General features: G+C 45.9%; 1 protein-coding gene across 1 annotated transcript in view; it reads left to right on the forward strand.

Annotated features, from left to right (window-relative positions):
* The window catches only part of MCPH1 (microcephalin 1), a 101,181-nt gene that overhangs the window by 67,056 nt on the left and 8,489 nt on the right, over positions 1–25,636 (forward strand). Inside the window, exons 12-14 of the mRNA XM_079909494.1 lie at positions 4,717–4,777; positions 6,040–6,077; positions 8,518–8,680. Of these exons, the coding sequence (XP_079765620.1) occupies positions 4,717–4,777; positions 6,040–6,077; positions 8,518–8,680 (262 nt within the window). The remainder of the gene's footprint in view (positions 1–4,716; positions 4,778–6,039; positions 6,078–8,517; positions 8,681–25,636) is intronic.

Below are 25,636 nucleotides of genomic sequence, written 5' to 3' on the forward strand. Positions count from 1 at the left end.
GCAGAACAGCTCAAAGATACGTTTCAGATTATTATGTGTATCCCTCGAGGAGGAACTAGGACCCAGTTTTATTGTTTCTTGACTGATTTAACTTTGTTTCTGCATTCCCTCACTTCTGTAATGAATAACTGCTGGAGTCTGCTCTTCGGAGCTCAGGGAAGGCCTAGGAGACTAAAGCCTTTTTCTACAAACAGGAAACAGGGGACACACAGAGGGGATTTTGTATGCAGGAGGGCCCTGCAGGGTCCTGCTCAGTTTCCGTTGTTTCCACTGATAGAGAATAATTTAGCTATTAATGAAACGAAACAAACAAAAAACTATTAGAGAGGACAATTAAAATAGAAAAACAGAGAGTCAGCAATGTTCTGTTGCCACTGAATTCACCTCTGGAGCCAGTGAAAGGTGTGCCTGGATGTAAGCTGCCCATGGAGTGGCCTTCACTGGTGATGACGTTTATCGACCTCTTCAGATAAATCTGCTGGGCGTCTCAGTGGGAGACCTTCAAGACCGTTAAAAGATAAGTTTTTCTAAAGACACATCCTAACTCTCTTAATAACAAAGTGAATGCATTACTTAACTCATTAATTAGTGATGGAACCAGAAAGCTGTTTTGTCCTGTTCAGAGGAGAATCCACAGAGCAGACGCATTGATGGACCACAGGAGTTCTGAAATAGCCTTGTTAACACATCCAGAGCTGGCTTTTTTCCCCAAAAGTCAGTTAAACTTCCTTGGGACAGACTTTGCATTTCTATAGATAAGAATTATTTGCATTACTTTCAGTTTTCTACAATAAACAGAGTTGTAAAGTAGCTCAAAAACAACGAAAGGCATAAACCCCATAGAATCGGGTGACCCTGAAGGGTAAGTGTGACAAACAGTGCAGTTTTCCACTGAAGACACCCAACAATCTTTTGTTCCATTTAAAAGTATTTCTCATTTTTTTCCTCCAGCCTTGCTTCTACAACCAACTCTCTTTCTTTTTTTTTTCTTTCTTTCTCTTTTTTTTTTCTGACCGTGCCACTAGGCTTGTGGGATTCCAGTTTCCCAACCAGGGATCAAACCCGGGCCCTTGGCAGTGAGTGTGTGGAGTCCCAACCACTAGACTGCCAGGGAATTCCCAACTCTTTCTTATATTGACTTTATCATATATCTATCCATTTCTCCATCAACCATCTTATTTTTTGTTCATTTCTAATATCAGTCAGTACATGTCATTTTTTAAGGAGCTTCCTTGATTAATCAAGAGAATTATACTGGATATACTTTCCAGTTTCTAATTTATAAGATCAGATAAGGGGCTTCCCTGGTGGCATAGTGGTTAAGAATCCGCCTGCCAATGCAGGGGACATGGGCTTGAGCCCTGGTCCGGGAAGATCCCACATGCCACAGAGCAACTAAGTCTGTGCGTCACAACTACTGAGCCTGCACTCTAGGGCCCATGAGACACAACTACTGAGCCCGTGTGCCACAACTACTGAAGCCTGCGCGCCTAGAGCCCGTGCTCCGCGAGAAGAGAAGCCACCGCGATGAGAAGCCGACGCGCCGCATCGAAGAGTAGCCCCCGCTCGTCACAACTAGAGAAAGCCCACGTGCTGTGCAGCACCAAAGACCCAACACAGCCAAAAATAAGTAAATAAAATAAATAAATTAAAAAAATAAGATCAGATAAGCAGATACATTTACTCTTGTAAAGGGCCTTGTACTCAGAGTGAGATGTGACGCCATTGGAGTGAAATGATCTAATTTAAGTCTAAATAGTACGACTCTGGCTTCTATGCTGAGTATTGAAATTGGAGGCTCAGGATTTTGGCAAGGAGATGATCTAAGGGGCTTTGACAGTAACATCACTTCATCCGTGTGAGACATGGGATGTTAGGGGTGGAGGTGATGAGAAGGGGTCAGACTTTGGATACATGTGGAAGGTTGAGTTGATAGGATGTGTCAATGGATTGTACACGAAATTAATAAACAGAAACCCCATGACGCCCTGCAATGATAGCAGAGCCCAGCAGGAAGAAGAGGGACTCCTTTTCTTTCCTGGCAGGGACTCAGCCAGGGACAAGCCATGGACTCTGTTGAGATAGCCCTCCCAATTCCGCTTTCCCTCTATAAAAGCCATTCTCCCTTGTTTGCCCCGAGGGGACTTGCACGTGACCCGCTGTGGTTGCCCACGTGGAATTGCAATTTTCTGCTGATCCTGAATAAACCCCTCTTTCTGGAGAAATATCTGGCAGCCTTCTTGTTTCAGGTCACAGTTGGATGTGTGGGGCATGAGAAAAAATTAGAGAGTCAAAAATGATGAAAATGCTTTTGACCTGAGCAAGTACAGAATTGCCATTAACAAATGAAGCTGTGGAAGAAGTAGGTTTGGGAGAGAAGATCAGTAGTTTAGTTGTTTTCTTTTATCATGGTAAAATATATGTAAGAAAAATTTGCCATTTTAACCATGTTCAAGTGTTCAGTTTTGTGGCAGTATTCAGTGTTGTACAACTATCGCTGCTATTTCCAAAACAGTTTCCTCAATCCAAACTAAAACTCTGTACTCATTAAGCAATAACTCCGGGTTCCCACCCCACCCCCAGACCCTGGTCGCTTCTGATCTACTTCCTGTCTCCATGAACTTACTTATTCTAGATATTTTAGAAGTAGAATTACACAATATTTGTCCTTTTATGTCTGGCTTTTTTCTCTTAGGCGTAATGTTTTCAAGCGTCATCCATGTTGTATATATCAGAACTTCATTCGTTTTTATGGCTGAGTAATATTTCATTGTATGTATGTGCCAAATTTAGTTTATCCATTTACCTCTTGATGGACACTTGGGTCGTTTTCACCTTTTAGCTCCTGTGAGTAATGCTCTTGTGAAAATTCACATACAAGTATATGAGTCCTTGTTTTCAATTCTTTTTGATGTATTCCAGGAGCAAATTTGCTGGTCGTATCGTAATTCTGTGTTTAACTTTTTGAGGAAGCACCAAATGTTTTCTACAGTGGCTGCATCATTTTATATTCCAGCCTGCAGCTTATGAGGCTTCCAGCTTCACACCATCATCAACACTTGTTGTTTTGGGAGGCTTTCTTTTTTGGTTGTTGTTTTTGTTGTTGGAACCATCCTGGTAGCTAGAAAGTGGTATCCCATTAGGTTTAGGTTTGAATTTCCCTAATGACTACTGGTTTTCATGTGCTGTGGGCCATTTGCTTATCTTCTTTGGAGAAATGTCTATTCAAGTTAAATTTGTATATAGTGTAAGGCAAAGATCCAGTTTTATTCTTTTGTATGTGGATATCTAGTTCTCTCAGCATCATTTGTCAAAGAGACTATTCTTTATCCATTAATAGTCTTGGCAACCTTGTAAAAAATCAGTTGACCATGGATGTGAGGGTTTATTTCCAGAGTTTCAATTCTGTTTTCATTTCTATCCTTATGACAGTACCATACACTTTGAATACTGTAGTTTTGTCGTAAGTTTTGTTTGTATGGATTGATTTATTTTTATTTATTTTTGGCTGCGTTGGGTCTTCGTTGCTGCGTGCAGGCTCTCTCTATTTGCGGCGAGTGGGGGCTACTCTTCGTTGCGGTATGTGGGCTTCTTATTGCGGTGGCTCCTCTTGTTGCGGAGCACGGGCTGTAGGCGTGTGGGCTCAGTAGTTGTGGCTCGTGGGCTCTAGAGCGCAGGCTCAGTGGTTGTGGCACACAGGCTTAGTTGCTCTGTGGCATGTGGGATCTTTCCCCACCAGGGCTGGAACTCGCGTCCCCTGCACTGGCAGGAGGATTCTTAAGCACTGTGCCACCAGGGAAGTCCCTGTAAGTAAGTTTTGAAATTAGAAAGTGTGAGACCTCCATCTTTGTGGTTCCCTTTCAAGATTGTTTTGACTACTTGGGTTTCCTTGGAATTCCATGTGAATTTTAGGATGGATTTTTCCATTTCTACAAAAATTACCATTGGAATTTTTATAGAGATTATATTGAATCTGCTTTGGCAAGTATTGTCATCTAAATAATATTAAGTCTTCCAATTCATGAACACAGGCTGTCTTTCCATTTATTTAGGTCATCTTTAATTTTTTCAGCAATTTTCAAAAAAATTTTCAGTGTACAAGGCTTGCATCTTCTTTATTAAATTATTCCTAAGTATTTTATTCTTTTTGATGCTATACAAATGGGATTGGTTTCTTAGTTTCCTTTTCAGATTTGTCATGACTAATTATAGAAATACAACTAAGTTTTGTGCCTTTTTTTTGTTTCCTGCAACTTTCCTAAATTCATTCGTTCTAACAGTTTTGCTGGATTCTTTAGAGTCTTCTGCATGTAAGATCTTCTCATCTGTGACCAGAGGTAGTTTTATTTCTTCCTTTCCCATTTGCATGGCTTTTCTTTCTTTTTCTTGCTTGATTGCCTGACTAGAGCAGTGGCTTGGGTTTGGACACGTCCCATTTGAGATCCTTATTGGCCCTCCTGACAGAGGAGTCAGATAGACAGTAGAGTCTTTTTGAGTCAGGGCACCAAGGAGTAGCTCTGAGCTGGAGATGTGGAACTGGGGCTGCTCGGCGTGTTGCTGCTGTATGAAGCCCAGAGGTCGTGTGAGAGGCCACGTGGGGAGTGAGTGTAGGTAAAGAAGAGAAGCAGCCTGAGGCTCAGGCGCGGAGACGAAGCCTAGTGATGCCCAAGTCAGGAGAACTTCCTCTTCCCATTCCCCTCCATCCCTTCGCTCTAGAAACGAGTGTTCCCCACGGATGAAACCTTACAGGTGTCCTTGGATGGTTCCCCAGAGGAAAGTAAGTGCCCTGGAATGGCCTCCTTCTGGGTTTTACTTGGATGTGGCCACACCACTGGGCCTGTGTAGTCATTGTTCCAGGGTGACACTGAAGCCAGACTCGTGCTCAGTGATGAGACTCCTCCGTGAAGGTTTTGTCTCCAGACTCAACCCAGGGAGCTGTGCTCATGTTCCGCTCGGCCCCGAAACAGAGGAGCGCGGACACAGGATGATCCAGAGGGTTACCTAGGGATAGGGCAGCGTCATCCATTGTTGGGTGGCTCGTGTGCCACTTGTGAGAGGGCTTCCTCTGAGTATCTTTTTCATTCGTCTTACCTCTTCCTCCACGCTCCCTCAATACACCCATGGGGCTCACAGGCCCTTCAGTCCCACGTGTCCCCAGGTCCTCTGGGTCTCTTTGGTTCCTCTTCATTCATGCACAGGACCATTCAGGGCACCGACGCGTGTGCCGTGGTGGGTTCGTGGTTATACCAAGCAGCTGGATGCATTCGAAGTACATCGTATGAGCTGAAAGAGCGTATGAATAATGTGTATTCACATTTGTTTTTTAAATAAACAACATTTGGCTTAATATATACCAAATTATTGATATTAAATGATTGTCATTTCTGGCTGGTGGAACTAGGGGGGAATTTATATATCTAATTACATATTTTTAAAGCATTTAATTCTTTGCCATCAGCATGCATTTCTTATATAAGTAAAAAGTACATTTAAACTTTTATTTTTAAAAATTTACATTTCCAGTTAATGGGAGATGCCAGCACATAAATAAGCAGTCCCATTATCTGTGCTTTTGTGTGGAAGGAGTTAAAGAATTTCCTTGACTCAGGTACACACATTACTGTGTACCTATGTCCAAGACAAGAAAATGGTTGCCTAGAAGCCTCAGGAAAAATGGTTTCTAAGCCTGCAAGAAAAGTGCCTTTCTTACCCTCTCCTTCCTTGGAAGTTTATTCACAGTTGGGCACTTTTGGAGGTCTGCTAGCCAACTGGTAGAACGAACTTCAGGAGGGAAACTTTTTTTCTCTTCCACCTCACATCCTGGATTATTTTGGGTTGGTTTGGGGATAGTGTCTGAGTTTCTATCTCTTGGGCTATTTTTTTTCCAGGAATATAAAGTTTTTTTCTTTTGATATATGCTTAAATGTTTACTTTTAAGTGATGTAACTTTTCAGAAAACATATTAAAGTTTATTTCTGTGGGAAAAATATTTTTTATATTTTTGACTGTTTTTTGTTCCTTCTCTTTTGACATCTCTAGCCAACAAGAACATTAGTCATGACAAGCATGCCATCTGAGTAAGTACTCATTGTTTTGATAACTTTCTACTCAATATAAAATTTTAGAGTTTTTGTTCATATACTGTGCTGCTGTGCTCTTGGGCAGCTCATACCTCTGTGCTGTATTGCTGTTACTCTATATAATTAGTATTGGAGTTAGAAGATCACTGGAAATAAAAGAGTTAAATGACTGTGAACAGTTCAGCCCTGAAGACCTCTTGAGTGGTTTGGACAGCATTTAGAGGCGTTATAGTATTTGCTGTTCCTCTTGTTGTCTCGTACCTATTGGCTCTGCCTGTCCACCATCCCCACCCCATGAAGGCCCCGTAAGTGGAGGCTCACTGGTGGAAGCATTTCCCTTAAAGGTCTTAAAGAAACGCTTTGGCGGTAAGCTTCCTGCCGCTGCGTTAAAGCAGCTGTGTGCACATCTTGTGGGAGCGTTCACAGCTTGCTGGCGTGCTCTTATCACCATCCTTAAACTTTTAGCACGATATAGCACATCCAACAAAAATACAGTGCCATATTCTTTGCAACAGATTTTTGAATTCTCGTTCAAATGGGAAAACTGTGTTTTTTATATCTATCTGAGGTTTTAGGGCTTTAAGACATTTATCAAAACATTGGGGCATCTCAGTGAAAAACAGGCTGCAAAAAGAGTGCACGCTTCCAACACTTTCTGTAGTGGGATCCCTTTCCACCTGTGGCATGAAGCTAAAAGGGCTGGTTGTTCAAACCACATTATCTGGTGAAAAAGGAGAACACTCACAATTTCTGTTAGTGTCTTGTGAAATATATTGGTCATCCTAACTAGTCCAGTACAGAAATGAATATTGAATACAGGTCTAGCTTTTTTTTTTTTTTTTTTTTTTGCGGTACGCGGGCCTCTCACTGCTGTGGCCTCTCCCGTTGCGGAGTACAGGCTCCGGACGCGCACGCTCAGTGGCCATGGCTCACAGGCCCAGCCGCTCCGTGGCATGTGGGATCTTCCCGGACCGGGGCATGAACCCCGGTGTCCCCTGCATCGGCAGGCGGACTCTCAACCACTGCGCCACCAGGGAAGCCCTGGGTCTAGCATTTTTAAAAGTCTATATTTTTGCCCCAAATTAAAAACAGTGATAACTAGTTATTTTCCCAGTTGAAGGTTTGAAAATCAAACTCTTCCTTTAGGCCATCTCCTCTTTTTTATTCTTTCTTGCCCCACATATACTTCTTGTCTGAAGGTAAGAACAAGACCTAGACACGTTCTGAGGCCATATTGATTAGCCGTGTCTTGAAAAGATCCTTGTTATTGATTAGCACATCTGCAAACAGCCAGCAGCTCCCAGACTTGGAATGAGAAAATCATAGATGTGCAGCAACGAGCGAGGTTTCTGAAGAGCATCTGGGTTAGAGGTTTTCACTTCTTTTTGTTTTTTTCTTTGCCTTTTGTCCCCCCAGTTTAATATTTTCCACAACCCCAATAAGCACAGATCCTCTGGTTGAAGTGGTGATGGGACCCAGCCTTGACCCATCCATCTTCTGTACCCTGGGGATCCCTGAGAACTTCTCACCAGAGTAGAGGTCAAGCCTTTCATTTCACAAGTGGAGAAACGGGTCCTTGTGATTGGCAAACCCAAGTTCGTTGGTGTTAAAAATAAGAAATGCCGGGGGATGGGGGATTGTCAGAGACGGTCTGCACAAGCATGGACAAACCTGCCTCCTTCCCTTTGGAGGATAATTTTTGGAGAAGAGAGAAGTTTATTTCTTAACTCACTGTGCACGTCATAGTGTGGCTCAGAAAGCCTACATATTGTTTGTGTTTCATCGGGGATTTCCAAAACTTGCCTGGAGACCGAGGGAGAGGAAAAGTAGAGGGTTGTTTGGGAAGGAAGTTAGAGAGGAAGAATATTTAAAGAGAAAAAAAGCGTTCTTAAGGCATTAGTGGAATGAAAGACCAGAAGATAAACACGGGTGAGCTTTGTGAAATTTGCCCTGAGATTTGATCTGATGACTTAATAAAAAGGACCCCTTTTTCCCCCTCTTAGTAGAAAAGCGATGTGTTTGACTCTCGGCAAATGTTATATTTTCGAAATAAAATGAGTGGGAAGCTTGGTCCTGACCATGCACAAATTGGTTCAAACGGGACACAGAAGTAAATAATTGCTGTGGTGTCTGGGCAGGTGTCAGGAGGTCTGGTGTGGGATACTGGCCTGCCCCACCCCAGGCACTTGGGGAAACCCCTGGTAGCCTTGGGGCCACCGTTTTCTCAGCCATTAGAATAGGTGGTTGGAGTTGAGATCTGAAATTTTTTATTTCCCCACATTTCAAGTGGTCGACGGCAAAGAAATTGACATGAGCACCATAGCCGACATCAATGTAGAATTCTTCCGGTTTTTTACATTTTAATTCATTGCCATCACCTCGATGTTTCTGCTCAGGAAGCACATCCATTGCGTTGGTTTTTCTTCCTATTTGGCAGAAAGCAGAACGTGGTCAACCAGGTTGTGGATAAACTGAAGGGCTTCTCCTTGGCCGGGGAGGCGTGTGGCTGCCCCACGCACGTGCTCGCCAGGAAGCCCCGCCGCACCCAGAACGTGCTGCGGGGCATCGCAAGCGGCTGCTGGATTCTCTCCTTCGAACGGGTAAGCCGCTGCGTCAGCGAAGTACGCTTTTGGGTTAGTGTCCTGAAACAGGGCGTCCCATGGCTTTGGTCAGGCTGAGTGGTGGCCCTGCATCTGTGTTATCACGCCTTCTGTCCTCCTGCTCCGGCCCCTCTGGCTCTCCTCACCTCCAGCCACTGCTGGTCCCCAGGAGGACGGGCAGGTAGCCTTCCAGATATAGACCTGGCAGCCACGGGCAGAAATAAGATAGGGCAGACTTGGCCTGAAAACACCCAGTGCGTGTTCTCACAGTCAAATGCACTTTCTTCCGTTTTTGACCAAGAAATAATGTGACCTATGTTAATGATGGTTTAAAAAGCCAAAAGAATTCAATGATTGTTTTCACAGATGGATTTACTTAGGGTGAAACATGTTCATTTAATCCTGTTTGGGTATGTTTTATCTTATGCATATCTGTCTTTAACATTACTTGCCCTTATTTCTCTGCATTAAATGTAGGGTTTTGGGGTTTTGGGTTTTTTTTTTTTTTTTTTTTTTTTTTTTGTGGTACGTGGGCCTCTCACCGCTGCAGCCTCTCCCGTTGCGGAGCACAGGCTCCGGACGCGCAGGCTCAGCGGCCATGGCTCACGGGGCCCAGCCGCTCCACGGCATGTGGGATCTTCCCTGTCCGGGGCACGAACCAGTGTCCCCTGCATCGGCAGGCAGACTCTCAACCACTGTGCCACCAGGGAAGCCCTGTGGGGGGTGGGGGGGGTAATCATTGTTTTCATTATTCTTGAAATTGAAATTGTTTGTTACTCTTTCTGTTTTTACTTTGATACCCAACCTGTGGTCACTCCAAAGCGTTGCTGTCTGAGGGTAGCATCATTTGTTACTTGTGTTTCCATTTTGCATCTGCTAAGTACACACCCTCCCTTCTTCTTCCCCTAAGCATGGTGTTATATTAATACTGTGTTAATTTAAACTGGTAGAATTATAATACACAAACAAACTGTAGATATATTTTCAAGAACAGCGGTGGTCTTTTTCCCTTATCATGATTTAACCCTGCATCGGTCAGTACAAGAGGTTTAGGACATTAGTGCTTAGAGTCATGAAGTGGAGAAGGCTGCAGTTCCCCCCAGAAGTCCTATTTGCATTGGCGGCAACTGGGAATTACCTTACCTAATTGAGTCTGAGTACCGATCCACATTTATTTGTATGAACTGTCATTAATAACTCCAGCTTCCGTGAATAAGTATCCTGTTTGCTTTCTCTCCAGTTCACAGTGTCTCTGTCTGTTTATCAGTCACCTCTTCCTTCCCTGGTGTCTCAGAGGGAGAGATGTTCTTTATATTTTATGAGGCCAGGCAGCTGTACTTGATTCTGTGCCCAGCCTGTTCTCCTGGAATGTAGAGCCAGCAGGGAGGTCAGACATGAGGGCCAGCGTTTACTGCTGCCAGGCGTGGAGGCCGCTGCCTGGGTGCCCCCTGTGTTTCTGCTCCGTGTCCTGCCAATGTTCTCCCACGAATCACACAGAGAAATGGAGCCAGGTGCACATTTAACTTCTGGTAACCATATGTGGAATTAACCACTCTCTGTGGGATTAACCACTATCTGTGAGCAAAGCAGGAAGTAAAACATGTTATTTGATAAAATTCCAGTGCTCAGACAAGACTCCCCGCCTGGGCCTTCCTGCCCTGAGGGAGGAGCCTTGCCCACATGACGTAAGTGAATGGATTAAGTGCAATAAGGCAAGAAAACGAAATAAAAGGCATTTAGGTTAGAGGGGAAGAGGTGAGACTACCTCTGTTCTTAGACAGTATGATTGCTTATGTAGACAGTTGCAAGAAATCTATACCAAAAAGCTCTCAGAACTAATAAGTGAGTTCAGCAAATTGTCAGGAAACAAGGATACAGTAATACAAGGTCAACAATGAGGTATTTATGTACAAGTCTAACATCAAAAGATGTGCAGGATCTGTGTGCTGGAAACAACAAAACACTGATTTCAAACAACAGAGAGACATACCGTGCGCATGGATTGGAAGACTCGGTATGGTTAAAATGCCATTCCTCCCCAAAATGATTTGCAGTTTTAACACATTCCCACTCACACTCACAGGAGAATTCTTTGATGATATAGACAAGCTGACTCTAAGATGTGTATATGGAGAAAAAGGAACAGAGTAGATGAAACAGTTTTGAAAGAGAAGGACAGAGCTGGAGGCATATGCCCCCTGCCCCTGGCTTCCAGGGACAGGAGCTGCCTCCCCTCATCTGGAAGGTGGCGGAGCTGGGAGTGGTGACCCCTTCTGGAAGGGGACCCTGTCCCCTTGGAGAGCCTTCAGCCAGCCTGACCAGCCAGAGAGAAGAGTTGCAGACTAGAGAGCCCAGCTGAACGGGGTTGGGGAGAGGCTCTGACTAGCAGGGTTGGCTGGTCTTTGTGTGGAACACAGGAAACCCCATCCACCCCTCTACCCAGGTGTCCCCCCACCCTTGTTCCTTGTGCCCATCCTTTCCTAGTGGCCTCTCCAGGCGACACCCTAAAGTAAGCTCCTCTTCAGGGAGAAGGTCACACGGAGGCTCCCATCTGAGCAGTCATCCCCCGCTCTTGTCTTTCCCGGTATTTATTTCCTCAGCCTGGCCCAGACTCTGGATTCAGGGATACTCACCTCTGCATGGAACCCTCAGACCCGCCCGCATCTCCACTTCTCCACCCGAGGTGGGGAATCACAGAGCTGGGCCTGCCCGAGGGAATCAGAGCCTCCTGTGCAGACTCAGAGCCCGGGCACTCCTCCGGCTGCAGTGGGAACAAAGCAGCTTTCGCAGAAGCTGCTGCCCTCCCCACTTCTGACCTTGGCCCGGGGAGCTGGGGAGGGGCTGGTGGCAGCGCAGCCTCTGCATTGACCTCCCAGCAGGCAAAGGTGGTCCCGGGCTCCCCCCACACACACCCCAGTGCAGGTCGCAGGCCCCGTGGCGTTCCGGCGGCCCCTGCTCTTTCTTCCCTCACTTTACTTTGCAGAACAGTGTGTGAGACTCAGCTCAGGCCTGTGCAGGCAGGAAATTCTCCCTTCCGTCATCCAGGAGAGGTGGGCTGTGGGACGTGACCCCCTCTGGGGCATCAGGCGGTGTAAACCTGCCACCCCCAGCTCCTGACCCAGTCTCACTCCTGCGCTCTGGTGTGCTTGGGCCTTGGCCCAGGCTCCCGGCCTGAGATGGTGACTAAGTTCAGGGGCTGCAGGAAGCTGTTTGCTCTGTTTGGGGGCAGCAGGTGTGTAGGGAGCCGGGTCCTAGTCTCCATTTATGAGAAACAGAGAGATTTAGGGGCCCGCAGGTCACTGAACCCACGCTTCTGCAGGCTAAGCTGGATGTGTGCGGGACTGCGGTCCAGGGGGTGGGCGGTCTGAGTCCACTCGCAGGCTGCAAAGGTCGCTCTGTCCCTGGACCTCGCTCTGTCCTTTCTCCCCCTCCTGGCTTCACTGGCCGCAGGGTCTCCCTGCAGCTCTGCCATCCTCACCCGTCCTGGGGCAGAAATGAGGAGTAGCAGCCTGGGGGCACAGCGGCAAGCGGAAGGCCCGGGAAGGACCAGGCCCGGAGAGCACAGGCCCGCCTGGGCATCCTGCAGAGGGACCCACAGAGACCAGGAGCGCCCCAGGAGGAGGGTGACAGCCACTGCCATCCAGGGCAAGCATCCAGCCATCTACTCGCCTCTCCGATTGTCTCCAGTCTTCCCACTCGGCCCAGAGATGGGGCCACGTGAAGGTGTCCTTGGCTTCATCCTGCTTCCACTTCCCCACCCTGGGATTTTTATACACACAGCTTCAAGGAACAGGAGCCGGCGGTGAGAGGACCTACCTGCCGACTCATAACCGACGTCCAGACGGATAGAACCATGGGGAGAAATGTGTGCTTCATTAGTAACTAACGAAAGGAGAGCACTTTTCCCGCAGCAAACGGCAACAGGAAAATAAGACGCAGTTATCGGCAAAGTAATACTAAAATAACACCCCACACATTGCATATGGGGTACCAGGTGGTCCAGGCTTCCTGATGTCAGTTTGGAGATAGTGGCAAACATCCTAAAAGTTTCCATGGCCTTTGACTTCATAATTCTACATTCGGTCATTTATCTTAACAAGATCATTAAAGATTTACTTATAGTATGTTCATCCCAGCATTGCAATAGAGGAAAAAAGGAAAGCGACTGTCTGATTGGAGGTTCGTTTCTTTTCTGCTGTAATGAAAATTTTCAATAGGGAATTGCTGAAGTAAATTATTGTGTATCCATCTAGATGGCAGAGTACTGCACAGCCCTTAAAAGTCACGTAGAAGAACATTTGACTAGAAAGAAAAATGCTCTTTGAACATTAAAAAAGGTTATAAAAGTAGTGAGTATTATGTAATCTCAATTTTGGTTTTTTCTTTTAATATAGGTGTGTACTTGCATACATAAAACGATAAAAAGACTGAGGATATATTCCAAAATGTTAATAATAATGGTTATCTGTGGATGGTGGAGTAAAGTAATTGTAATTCTTCTCTTTGGTTTTCCTGTAAGTTCCAAATTTTCTATATTACTTGTGTATGGCTTTCGAATAATAAATAAAATTTAAAAGAAAACAAAAAAGTAGTTGGAGGTATAACACTACCTGATCTTAAGGTATCCTTTGACACTTCAGTAATCAAGACGATGTGGTCTCAGCAAAAGGACAGACATAATGGAACAGACGGAGAGTCCAGAAATACACCCAGGCAAACGGCCACTGGTTTTGATGAACATGCAAAGGCCATTCAGTGGAGAAGGGACAGTCTTTTCAACAAATGGCGCTGGAGCAACTGGACATCTATATACAAAAAAATTAACCTATAACCTTATGCTCTGCACAGAACTTACGTCAAACTGGATCACAGACTAAAATGTAAAATGATCAAACTCTTAGAAGTAAACCATAGGATAAAAATCTTCATGACCTTGGTTTACACGAAAAGTCCTTAGATACAACACCAAAAGCATGATGTGTAAGAGAAAAGATTAATGTTATACTTCATCAAAATTAAAAATTGTTACCCTGTGAAGAATATTATGAAAGGACCAGGAGAAAATACTCGCAAATCTCATCTGACAAAGCACTTACATCCAGAATATATAAGCTCTCACAACTCAAAAATAAGAACACAAACTACCCAGACAAAGGGTGGTTCTGTTTAGGGACTCCTATATATTTCCACAGCACCCTGGGCCTCCAGGTGTTGGGCTGTTGGCGTTCCCAGACGGGTCCTGTAAGGTCGGCACTGCAGACCCCGACTTAGAGCCCCCAGACGTTATACCAGGACAGAATCCCTAAGCAGGAATGGTGTCTTTGAGGAATAGCAAGAAGGTCGGATTGGGGCACACCGAGAGAAAAAGTAGCAGAAGATGAGGTGGGACCGCCAGATCGTGACGGGAACGGTGGTAAAGTGCTTGTGTCCTATTCCTTGTATCGTGATAAGACATGGGAAGGTTTCTATCCTGGGAGTGACGTGATCTGACTTGTGTTTCTCAGCGGACGTGGCTGCTGTGTGGAGAGCTCCCTGCAGGGGAGCAGGATGGCATCAGGGAACCCGCTGGCAGCTGCTGCGGTCAGTATTCCAGTGGGAGAGACTGCAGCTCGGAGTGGGTGGCAGGAGGGGTAGCGGTGGCAAGACGCGCTCTGATTTGGATGCTCTTGTGACGGTCGAGGTCAAAGGCTTTCTCATGGGTGGGCTGCAGGTTGTAAGGGCAGAGGAGTGGGATAATCCCGGGGTTGTTGACTTGGACGACCACATAACAGTTGGTAAGAAGATGACTTAGCAAACATCCATAATGATTTAGAGGGGTGCGTGTGGAGGCCTCTCTTTCCTCCTACGCACCCAGGCAGACGTCACGGAGCTGTGAGAGGCACCAGCGCAGGGCCGAGCCATCCACCCAGCAGCAGGCATCACCGGATCCGCAAATCTGGCATGAGTGGCCCTGCAGTTTGACACGGCGGCTGCCCCTGTTCCCCCCTGACTCCCTGCAGCTGAGTACAAGTGACGGTAGCCCCAGGAGCCACCGTGTCACCCATGGGACCCTTGCCGGATAGTCAGCCCACTCGGCCAATTTTCCTAAATAACACAAGGTAGCAGCACCTTGAATAATTTCTTCTGCTTCAGGATCCATGCGACTGTATTAGTTTTCTGTGGCTGCTATAACAAATTTTTCAGAGGCTAAAAAAAAAACCGCCCACAAATCTAGTTTCTTACAGTTTCAGAGGTCAGTAATCTGAAATAGGTTTCTGGAGGCTCTAGGAGAACAGTTGTTCCCTGCCCTTTCCAGCTTCTGGAGGCCACCCATGTCCCCGGGCTCGTGTCCCCTTCCAGCGATTAGGTCATGACCTCTGCTTCCGTAGCCAAATCTGTGATTTCCCGCTTTCATCTTCCACTTATTGGGACCCTCGTGGTCTCATGGAGCCCACCTGGATAACCTAGAGCATCTCCCATCTCGAGGTCGTTAACTTCATCGCATCTGTAACGTGCCTGTCACCGTGGAAGGAAACACATTCACAGATCCTGGGGACCCGCCTGTGGACAGCTGTGGGCGCCCTTATCCTGCCTTCTCCCCCATGCACAAATGCATTAATTCTATAAAGGCCATGTAACACTGTTTATTGTGTCCCCGGCTGATGACTTTTAATTGATTTGAATTCTGTAAGGACAGGCTTTCTAAAAGTTTAGGAAGACACAGAAGGAGGAAGGTGTGTGAAGAGTAGAGCTTGGTGTGACGTGTCTGCAAGCCAAGGAGCCCGAGATTCTTGGCAGCTCCAGGAAGGAGGCCTGCACCACCTTATCCCTCAGAGCCCCCCCCCCCCGCCCCAGCAGGTACCCTGCCCATGCCTTCACATAAAATTCCTAGTCCTCAGAATGGGCTTAGGTCCTTGTAAGTAAGGAGATAGACCGTTCAGAAACAGAGCACGTTGAGAAAAATTGAAAAGGAAACGTTTACAGAACCTAGGGGTAAGACAGGAATAAAGACACAGACCTACTAGAGAATGGACTTGAGGACACGGGGAGGGGGAACGGTAAGCTGGGACGAAGTGAGAGAGTGGCATGGACATACATACACTACCAAATGTAAAATAGATAGCTAGTGGGAAGCAGCCACATAGCACGTGACCACCCAGAGGGATGGGATAGGGAGGGACAGGGAGATGCAAGAGGGAGGCGATATGGGGATATATGTATATGTATAGCTTGTTCACTTTGTTATAAAGCAGAAAATAACACACCATTGTAAAGCAATTATACTCCAATAAAGATGTAAAAAAAAAAAAGAATAGAGTAGGTTGCCCTGGGCCTCCAACCGTCCCCAATCTGTTCACGTCCTTCCTGACGCGGTGCTCACCGGTGGTGCTGGCCCGGAGCGAGGCTGACCCGCTGGGGCGGGGGGTGGGGGGGGTGGCAGGGGAGGGTGTGGACCCCCCAGGACAGGAGCAAGGGCAGGACTGGGGCGGGGCTGTCATAGTGCTGAGCCAGGAGCCTTTCTGGGGGTTTTAACACTAGTGCAGGAAAGCATTCAAGTGGTGATTTTAAACGACACGTTCTCCTTCCCAGTATAGTGATTTCAGACGGTGGCAAAGCAGCTGCCTCAAGATCTTAAGAGTGGTGTGCCCCTTGCTAGGGCGCTAATTAAGCCCCAGGCTCTTCTGTAAGGCCCGACTTCTGACAGGCCCTATGTTCTGTCTGTTTAGTATCTTGTACATCCAGTGCCTTCTACTAAGAAGACAGGAATCAGCAGGTAGCTGTTCAGAGGGAAAGAATGGGATGGCAAGGCCCTTACATGATTGCACTGAAAGCACACATCCGCACACGTGTAAACCCATACGTGCTTGCTCTGTGTGGAGGTTCCCATATATTTCCATTATGTCATCATCATTTTCCACATATAAATCGGCAGTGCGTTTACCTTATTCTGAAATAGAGGAAGACCCATGGAACTATAACACAATGTCCAGGCCTCCAGTGTTTTATCGGTTGCAATAAAAAATAATAATAATTCAGTACGGGACAGTTAAATGGTGAGCCGCCTGGCTGCCCCGGGATTTGGGGATTTAAAGTCAATCCATCCCCACGTAAAACGGGAAGAGACTCCGCTGAGCTGCCCGGGTGGCGGGCACCTTCCCACAGGGCAGCCTTAGGTGAGAAGCTCCATCTCACTGAGCCGCAGCTCCTCATCTGGGCAGTGGACCTAGAGACGGGATGCCCTTCACAGGATTGTGTGAAAGCTAAGAGTTAAGGGTGTGTGGTGCTCTTCCCGGTGATGGGCAAAAGTAAGAACCTAACGTGTGTTAGCCTTACAACAGAAATAACTTACTAATCCCCTGCAAGAGCTGTAAATACCACTTCTTACATCCTGTCCCTGTGGTCTTAAGTACGGAAAGAACGTATTAACCCTAAAATTGACAAAAGACACTTGCTCTGGACCAGTGAGCCCTTGGCCGTGGACCCGTCCATTCATTGCACGGCTGGTCCTGGGGAACACCCACAAAAGCTTGTAAACGCTGTTGGAGCTCATAGGAGAAGAGGCTCCGGGGCCCCTTTATTGAGGAAGGGGTTGTGAGAGAAGGCTGGAACAGGGGTGGTCTGGTGGACAAAGGGAGGAGCATCTGCATCTGGCCTTTGGGGACCCAAGAACAGACTCTTTCCTGATCCTGAGGATTTCGGTGTATTTGAGTCGCCGCTTCTCCTACGGCCACCGTGGTACTGATTTTCATATATTGTTATTTTAAGCTTCTCCAGAACCATCAGATCCTAGTACTCCAAGTGAGAGCTCTCAGAGTTTAAGGATACTTTGGGGATTTGTGTCTCTCAATGAAAACAGCTTACCAACGATGCCCAAACGCTCACTATTCGTGAAAAGCACCGACCCCTGGGAAATCAAGAAGCACAGGATGCACTGTGGCTTAAAGAAGAATGCCTGGTCATGTAACTGTGATGACTCAAAGGTTTCCTCTTGTGGGCATGACGTGTTCATTGACACTAATATAGATTATTGCCTTAAAAAACCTGTAGAAATGAACTGAATCCCTTTCCCTGTTCAGCTCCATCTTAAATAAGACAGACATCCTCGCTGCTTCTTGAATGGCCTCCTCCATTAATTTTCTAAACAAAATCAATCGGACAAACATGATAAACTATTTTGAGAGACAGAAGTTGCCCCTGCCGCTTACAAAGCCACACCAGCTAGTTTCTAAGGCTTAGTGCACAGTTTAAGACTCATCTGCAGCTTGTTCACGACTTTGGACAGGAGCTTCACAGGCGGCAGCTTCTTTTAGGGTCAAGGTTTGAAGACTCCACACACTTACTTGAAGGGTCATGTTGCCTTTGTGCAAAAGGAGTGACTCTCGCCCTGTGGTCTGCCTCCTTTTTCCTTGTCCCCAGCGCAGTTTGGGGGGTTCTTAAAATACTCCTCTTGGCGAGCGCCATGGACTTGCCTCCAAGAAAAGCATTGCTGGGAATGCTTTTATTCCAGGGTTTGTGTGGTATTCTCTGGAAATTTTTTGTGAAGGAGAATTCTAGCAGCTCTTCAAAATTAGTTGTATGTGGTCCAGTTAGTCATAGCCAAAAAATCATGATGATTTTATAACACAATTCGGTTTGAATTTTTACTTAATCTGGGGTGTGTGTGTGTGAGTGTGTGTGTGTGTGTGTGAGTGAGTGTGAGTGAAAACTCTGTTGGCGATTTCTACTTGTTTACAGTTCCCACTTCCATTGTTAACTCTGCTGTTTTCAGCAAAGAGAATAACTTGTGCTCTTCCTGCTTCGTGACTGAGTTGTCTATCAGAAACAGAAATTAGGCCTGTGTCCTGTTCACAGGAGACAGGAAGAAAAACAGAGAAATCGGTTTGACCAAAGTGTCCCTTTAGACTGAAGTGTGTTTGTTGTTTTTTGTTCAAGCGTGGGCTCTTCGAATTCTTTAGCAGAATTGTCTCACTTTCACTTGTTTGGTGTCTGCCACACTCCTGCTGACTCACCTGTGATTCCGCTCTGCCTACTTGCCACCTCTCTGCAGGGAGGGGAGGGGCCCTGTCACGTCTTCTCCCCTCTGCTGCCAGTACCTGTAGCTCTGTCCCCCTGTCAGAGCCCCGCAGAGGAGTGACTCAGCCTCTGTGTTCAGGTCTAAAAGTGTTGATTCTGACCGCTTTTGAAGAAGGCTTGGTAGAGGGTCTTAAAAGCTGAATCACCTGTAAATGCAAGTCCAGGGCTTAGAAGCTAACTCAGTTCTGCAGCCACGTTTCAAGGCAGTGAACTCAACAGAAGAACAGAAAAACACTTTATAATCAAGTGTTTCATAAATCAAAACATGATGTCATAGTGGGTCAATTGTCTTGAAATAATGTGATTCGGTTTTGGCTTTCTCACACTGAACTCAGTAAGCAGTGAGTTTGATAAGACGTATTGTATGTTATTGGTGTGAGCACGGAATAAAACAACCGAATTAGAATGAAACAGTTCCTGCAGCCCATGCCTGTCGTGTTGCTCTGAAGAATGCTTAGTCACCCTCCTAAAATTACAGCCAGTGGTAGAACCAGACTGGAATCTGGGGTTTTCACTGGTGTTCTGGTACATCCCTGCCCTCCTGGGACTGTTCAGAAGGAATCGTCTTGAAACTATTTTCTCTCTTTTTTTTTTTAAACCTTAAGTTGGCATATTAACTTTGAATAATTTTGAGACAGAATGTACTTTATACACCACACTTGTCACCAGGGTTTGTGAGCTGTTTTCTTAAGTTCTCCAGCAAACATTTATTGGCTGCAACCACATGCTGGGCGTTGATGACATAAGATCTCCAGCCTGGGCCTTTGAATCTTCATTGCCTTAATTCAAGTTATTTTCACTCTCCCGCAGATTATACCTCGATGAAGTACTTATACTTTAAAAAACGTTTTCACATCCACTGTCTCCAGGACCCTGTGAGATAGTAAACATTGTTCTGTTTAGTGGTGGAGACACTGGGAAGAATAGCTCACCTGACTTGGATGTGAATCTTTGAAACAGGCTTGATAAAGGTATTACCCTAGGCACTGGCTATAACAGGCATCTCAAAGTGCACCTCATTTCAAATTTTTCATTATTAAAATGACGGATTCTGTTTGTGGACAGACACAGAGCCTGCCGTCCTCTGCTCCTTTCACTTGCGGTGGTTCCTGGAAGGTGCCCAAGACCCTTCTCTGTGCACCCTGGGGCCACAGGAAGTAGTGGATCTGTAGGAATCCTGCACCTGCTCTGCCATCCCGTCATCCCAGCCAGACCTGGGGTACTCTTTCCACCCGGGAGGTGCTGTGCTTTCCCAGCCCCATAGGCTCAGCACTGAGGACAGATAGGAAAAAGTGATTTGCCTAGAAAGTCCGGGGCTTGCGTGTTGCCCTTCTTGAGAACACTTGGAAAGTTGTGTGGACAGGACTGTGTCACCTTGGAGTGACCCGTGCTGGAGTTTAAGGGGTGAAAGTCATCTTTGGGGGGAGGAGGCTGTGAAGTCCTAGAACGCAGCCATTGACTGTGTTATGAGTGAAGTTCCACCATCATTTTGGAATTCGTAGCTTCACATCGATAATTGGTTCTTCCGCTGTACGAAGGTGCTGGATAGGTCCCACAGCTGAGGCTGCAGGAGACAAAGCCCTGGGCGCTTAGTTAGGACGCAGAGGACAGGCCTTTGGCTTCATAGGTCATGGCCAGGAGCTTGGGAAGCCACCGGGGTATTTTAACGAGAGGACGGCGGGCTTTTCTGTCTCTGGCTTCGTGTAAAGAATGGATTGCAGGGAGGCAAGAGCACAGGGACCTGAAGCAGGCAGTTAATGATCGTCCAGGTGAGAAAGCACGATGGCCGTGACCGGGATCAGTTTGGTGCACTTTAGGAAGATCTGACAGGGTTGGACAACATAGGTGTGTGGAAATAGAGAAGTCAGGGTGCCTCCTGCCTAAATATTTGACTTGAGCAGCTGTAAGTGATTGAGAATTCTGTAGGGTAGGCAGTGGTACCAGTTACTGAGATGGGGAATACTGGGGAAGAAAAATGTTTGCAGGGCTTGGGGTACGATAAAAATATTCTGGGTTATACGTATTAGGTTTGCGATTTCTATTAAACAACCACATAGAGATATCACATCAAATTGTATAAAATATAAATACCAAATTATATTTTCTGTAATTCAGTATTTATTTGTTTGTTTATTCAGGGCAAAGGTTAGGGCTGTAAATATCCCGTTGGGAACCATTAGCACATAGGTGGTATTTAAGCTGTGGCACCTGCGGAGTGAGGAGGGCAGTGAGCTTAGGACTGGGCCCCGGGTGGTGCCAACCGCTGGGGAGAAGGAAGAAGAGCCAGCAAGTGAAACCAAGAAGGATCAGGTGGTGGCAGAGGGGGACCACCAGGAGGACTGAGTCTCAGCAAAATAGGAACCGTCTCAGGAAGCAGAGCGCGTTCAGCGGTGCTGAATTCCACTGAAAGGCGAAGAGGGCAAGGACAGAGAAATGACCATTAGGTTTGACCAGATGGATGTGGTCAGAGACCTTAGAAGCATCAGGCTTAATGATAAGGAGGGTTGAAGAGTTAATAGCGAGAAAAGAAGTGGGAACAGTGAGTGTAGAACTGTCTCTGCACCTCCTGGCATCTGGACGGGGCAGCATGAAATGTGACTCAAGCCTCGTAGCATGGCACATTGAAAGACAGCTTTCCTGGGGCCTGACAATTTGGTTTTGTTATGATGAATTGGAATTGGTCTGGTGAAGCACCTGAATCTATTGGCTTTAGCAGGGGAAAAAAAATACTAGACTAAGGTTGTGTATGTTAAAGCAGAAGTTTCCGTATTTGGCAAACAGTGTAAATGCACGAGGCTACACATGAGAAAACCCAGTGATTCCCTTCGTGCGGGGCTTGTTGCTGCCCATCCTTTTCAAAATATGGCCTTCAGGGGTCTCACTGTTTCTGATTTGTTTTGTTTAACTAGGGGCAGCTAAGTAGAAATGCCAGTTCTTAACTTTTCTTAACTTCAAATTATCTCTTCCTCGCTTTATGCTTGAGAATTCTAGGACCTCAACTTAGTCCATGTGGAATTGAATTGCAAATTCAAAGTTCATTTTTAGAAAAAAACTTCAGTTATACCTAAAGGTACATATTTATTATTTAACATTTGCAACTTTGTGTTGGATTCCTAAACTTTCACCTGTGTTTCTGGCATCCCAGTGAAGCAGTGCTCTCCTTAAACAGCAGCACAGGGTATCTTACCTTCAGGTTCTCATCAGAAAATGCAACCATGATTTCATTCTCTGGAACTTTTCGAAAATTAGGTTCAGCTCTCCATCATTGAGACTATCTGTCGGTGACCTTGGGGACATTGTTAACTGTGCATTCTTTTAGGTTTCTAAGCTCTATGCCTGAGTTACAATAGATTGCCACAGAACATCATACTTGAGCTCTGTTCATCCCTGCACAAGTACCCTCTGTGAATTGGGCTTTAGTGGAAATATTAGGTTTTTGAAGAGAGAGGATGCAAGAAATACTGGATTTTAAAAAACTATTGTATGTTTTTCAAAACTGTAATTGACAACATTTTGCTACCTGATACTTTTTTTTTTTTTTTTTTTGCTGTACGCGGGCCCCCCACCACCGTGGCCTCTCCCGTCGTGGAGCACAGGCTTCGGACTCGCAGGCCCAGCCGCTCCGCGGCATGTGGGGTCCTCCTGGACCGGGGCACAAACCTGTGTCCCCTGCATCGGCAGGCAGACCCCCAACCACTGCACCACCAGGGAAGCCCCTACCTGATACTTTTTATGTATGATCCACACAATGTGTTTCTCCTAAAATTCATTGCCCTGGAAGGTTCTCTACAGAAAACCTTTTAGGCTCTTTTTTTTTAACTGGAGAATAAGAAATACGTAACTGAAAGTGATTTTGTCAGGCTTCCCTGGTGGCGCAGTGGTTAAGAATCCGCCTGCGAATGCAGGGGACACGGGTTCGAGCCCTGGTCCGGGAAGATCCCACATGCCGTGGAGCAACTAAGCCCGTGAGCCACAACTGCTGAGCCCGTGAGCCACAACTACTGAAGCCTGCACGCCTAGAGCCCGTGCTCCGCAACAAGAGAAGCCACCATGATGAGAAGCCCGCGCACCTCAACGAAGAGTAGCCCCTGCTCACCACAACTGGAGAAAGCCCGTGTACAGCAACGAACACCCAGTGCAGCCAAAAAAATAAATAAATAAAATAAAGTTATTTTTTAAAAAAAGAAAAAAAGTGATTTTGTCAACTGAAATAGCAGCTTGCCTTAGATGCCTGATAGATCTACTTCTTAGTTCTTTTAAATTGGTCCTTGATCTTTTGCAAGAACAAATATCCTGTGCTTGAATAATAAAGTTCTGCATAACCTAATAATTTATCAAACACTGGTGGTTCTCAGGGAGTTCACAGACTTGAGACATCAGCCTTGACACATAAATGCAGTTGTGTGATCTCTGGTCGTGGGCTCTCGTGACGCTGGGGCAGAATGAAGTGCTTCCGTCCTTCACGTGGTCCATCCTGCCTTCCTTGCAGGCTGCCTGCTATGTGCCATATCGCACACCATTGGAGAGGGTCCTTCAGTGAATAGAGAAGCACATCCCCACTGAACTTTGTTCCCTATAACTCTTTTATTTTGGTTTTGTTGGATGATAGCAAAACAAGAAAGACCAGTATGCAAGCATTAATATTATGCACAGGACTTTTTTCCTTTTAGGCATTTCTAATATTTGTGGATGTCTATCGAAGTAGAACACTTATTTCAACTGTTAAACTGTGGACAGTATTTTTTGGTAGTAAAACTCACGTAGAACAAAAAACAAAAAAACCCCAAAAAGAAAACCTTGCGTAGAGACAGCCATACCCTCCTTAGCACAAGGGACGAGGGTGAAACAGAGACGGTTTGAAACATTAAAGCAGCCCCTTTTTAGCAGACACTGGTTATTTATTTAGTGATTAGAAGCTCTTTGAGGGCAGAGGCTGTGCCTGTCTTTACTATGTGGCCCAGGACTCAGGATGGGACGTGGAACATAGCACTTTCTAGTTGAATCAATGTGTGAGTAGATGACTAAACATAGTGTTATTTCTTCTAAATATCTTGGAATTTATTCTTGCCTCTGATGAGCTAAAAATGTCATTTAAAAATACTATACATCATTATAAATTACAGAAGTGTCCATGTAGTTCATGTGTTTCTCATTAAAATTCATGAAGATAAGATGACCTGATGCTCATTTAAGAAAAAAATCTTTATAACTCAAATTCACATAAAGAACAAACAACAGAGATTGCTGTTAGTAGCCATAATATTTGGTTTATTGTCAGGGATGGTCATAATAATTTCTACTTTGTTTTCACAGCGAAGTGATGTTTCTGCTATTTATTTTAGTTACATTGGAATGTGTTATATTTATTTCTCTGTTTTCATTTTGATAGGAAAAGTGGAGCTCGTGTTATTTATGAAGATGTTTGGACTTCACATTTAGCTACACTGGTGGAATGCTGGGTCACCCTGCTCTCTACTTAGCAGGATGTAAAAAGTAGCTAACCATGAGCAGTGAAGCTCTGAAATCCAAGAGTCATCCGTTTTCATTTCTGCAGCCTGAAAAGATGGAGTAAAGCATAAGCGGAACAAGTCTAACTTGAATGCCTGCGTGTGTTATAGCCAGACTTGTTTGTAAGAAGGTACACATCAACATGTAGCTTCTTTTTCCTCTTACCATCTGGTGTTTTGTCTCTAAGTTAATATCTCTTAAAAAGAGAGAAGAATTCGTAACTACTTATTCTTAGTACTTTATTGCTTATTTTGTCCGTCTTGGTTAAATACACTGTGTTAAGTTCTGGGTTTCCTTCTGTGCTCCCCTCACCCCCTTTTCGGAGACAGCTGGAGCAGTGCTTTTTAAACCTTAATAACACGTGAATCACTTGGGGTTCTTACTGAAACGCAGATTCTGATTCAGTGGGTCTGGGTCTCGGGTTCTTCATCTGCTCCCAGCTCCCAGGTGCTGCTGGTCCCAGGACCACGTAGGGAGGGGCTGGCGCCCAGTGAGCATGTCTGCGGGTGGAGATGGTGCTGCTTCCAGAAGATGCTAGTCACGTAGAAAAGTTAAAGAGGTGGGGCCGTCTTGTCAGGAGACTTACCTACGCTCAGCTTGTCAGTATAACAGTCCTTTGTGGAAACCGAGACTTGAACAGTTCTGATAAATTGCTCACGATCACAGCGCTTGAACATGGTGGATTTGGGGTTTGAATTCAGCTTTCCTCCATTCGTAGCCCACAGCCTTTCTGGCATCTACTTCCAGAGATAGCCTAGGGGATATTTTGATTTTTGCTGCCTTAAACTTCGATATACTCATTCTGTGACTGCACACCACCTTGTGTGTTTTTTTGTTTTGTTTTGTTTTGTTTTGCGGTACACGGGCCTCTCACTGTTGTGGCCTCTCTCGTTGCGGAGCACAGGCTCCAGACGTGCAGGCTCAGCGGCCATGGCTCACAGGCCCAGCCGCTCCGCGGCATGTAGGATCCTCCCGGACCGGGGCACGAACCTGCGTCCACTGCATTGGCAGGCGGACTCCCAACCACCGCGCCACCAGGGAAGCCCACCTTGTGTGTTTTTAAAAGATTAATGGCTAAGAGAGTGAATTTTGGTGCCAGCCTTGCCACTCCCCAGCTGTGTGACGAGGAAGGCAGTGAGTGTCCAGTGAGCACTAAGTTGATATGGATTTACTAATATTAGTAGGCAAGACTTTTTGACACCCGTCACTAGTCTTCATTCAAATCATAATGCATGTGAACCTTGAAAGCACGATGCCAAGTGAAAGAAGCCAAAAGATCACATACTGTGGGGTCTCTTTCCTATGATGGATCTGGAAGAGGAAGATCCTTGGACAGAGGCCGATAGTAGTTACCGGGGTGGACCGGAGAGCAGGTTGAGGAGTAATCACTTAATG

This window comes from Stenella coeruleoalba (assembly GCF_951394435.1).
Source record: "Stenella coeruleoalba genome assembly, chromosome: 21".
In the NCBI taxonomy this organism is placed as follows: domain Eukaryota; kingdom Metazoa; phylum Chordata; class Mammalia; order Artiodactyla; family Delphinidae; genus Stenella; species Stenella coeruleoalba.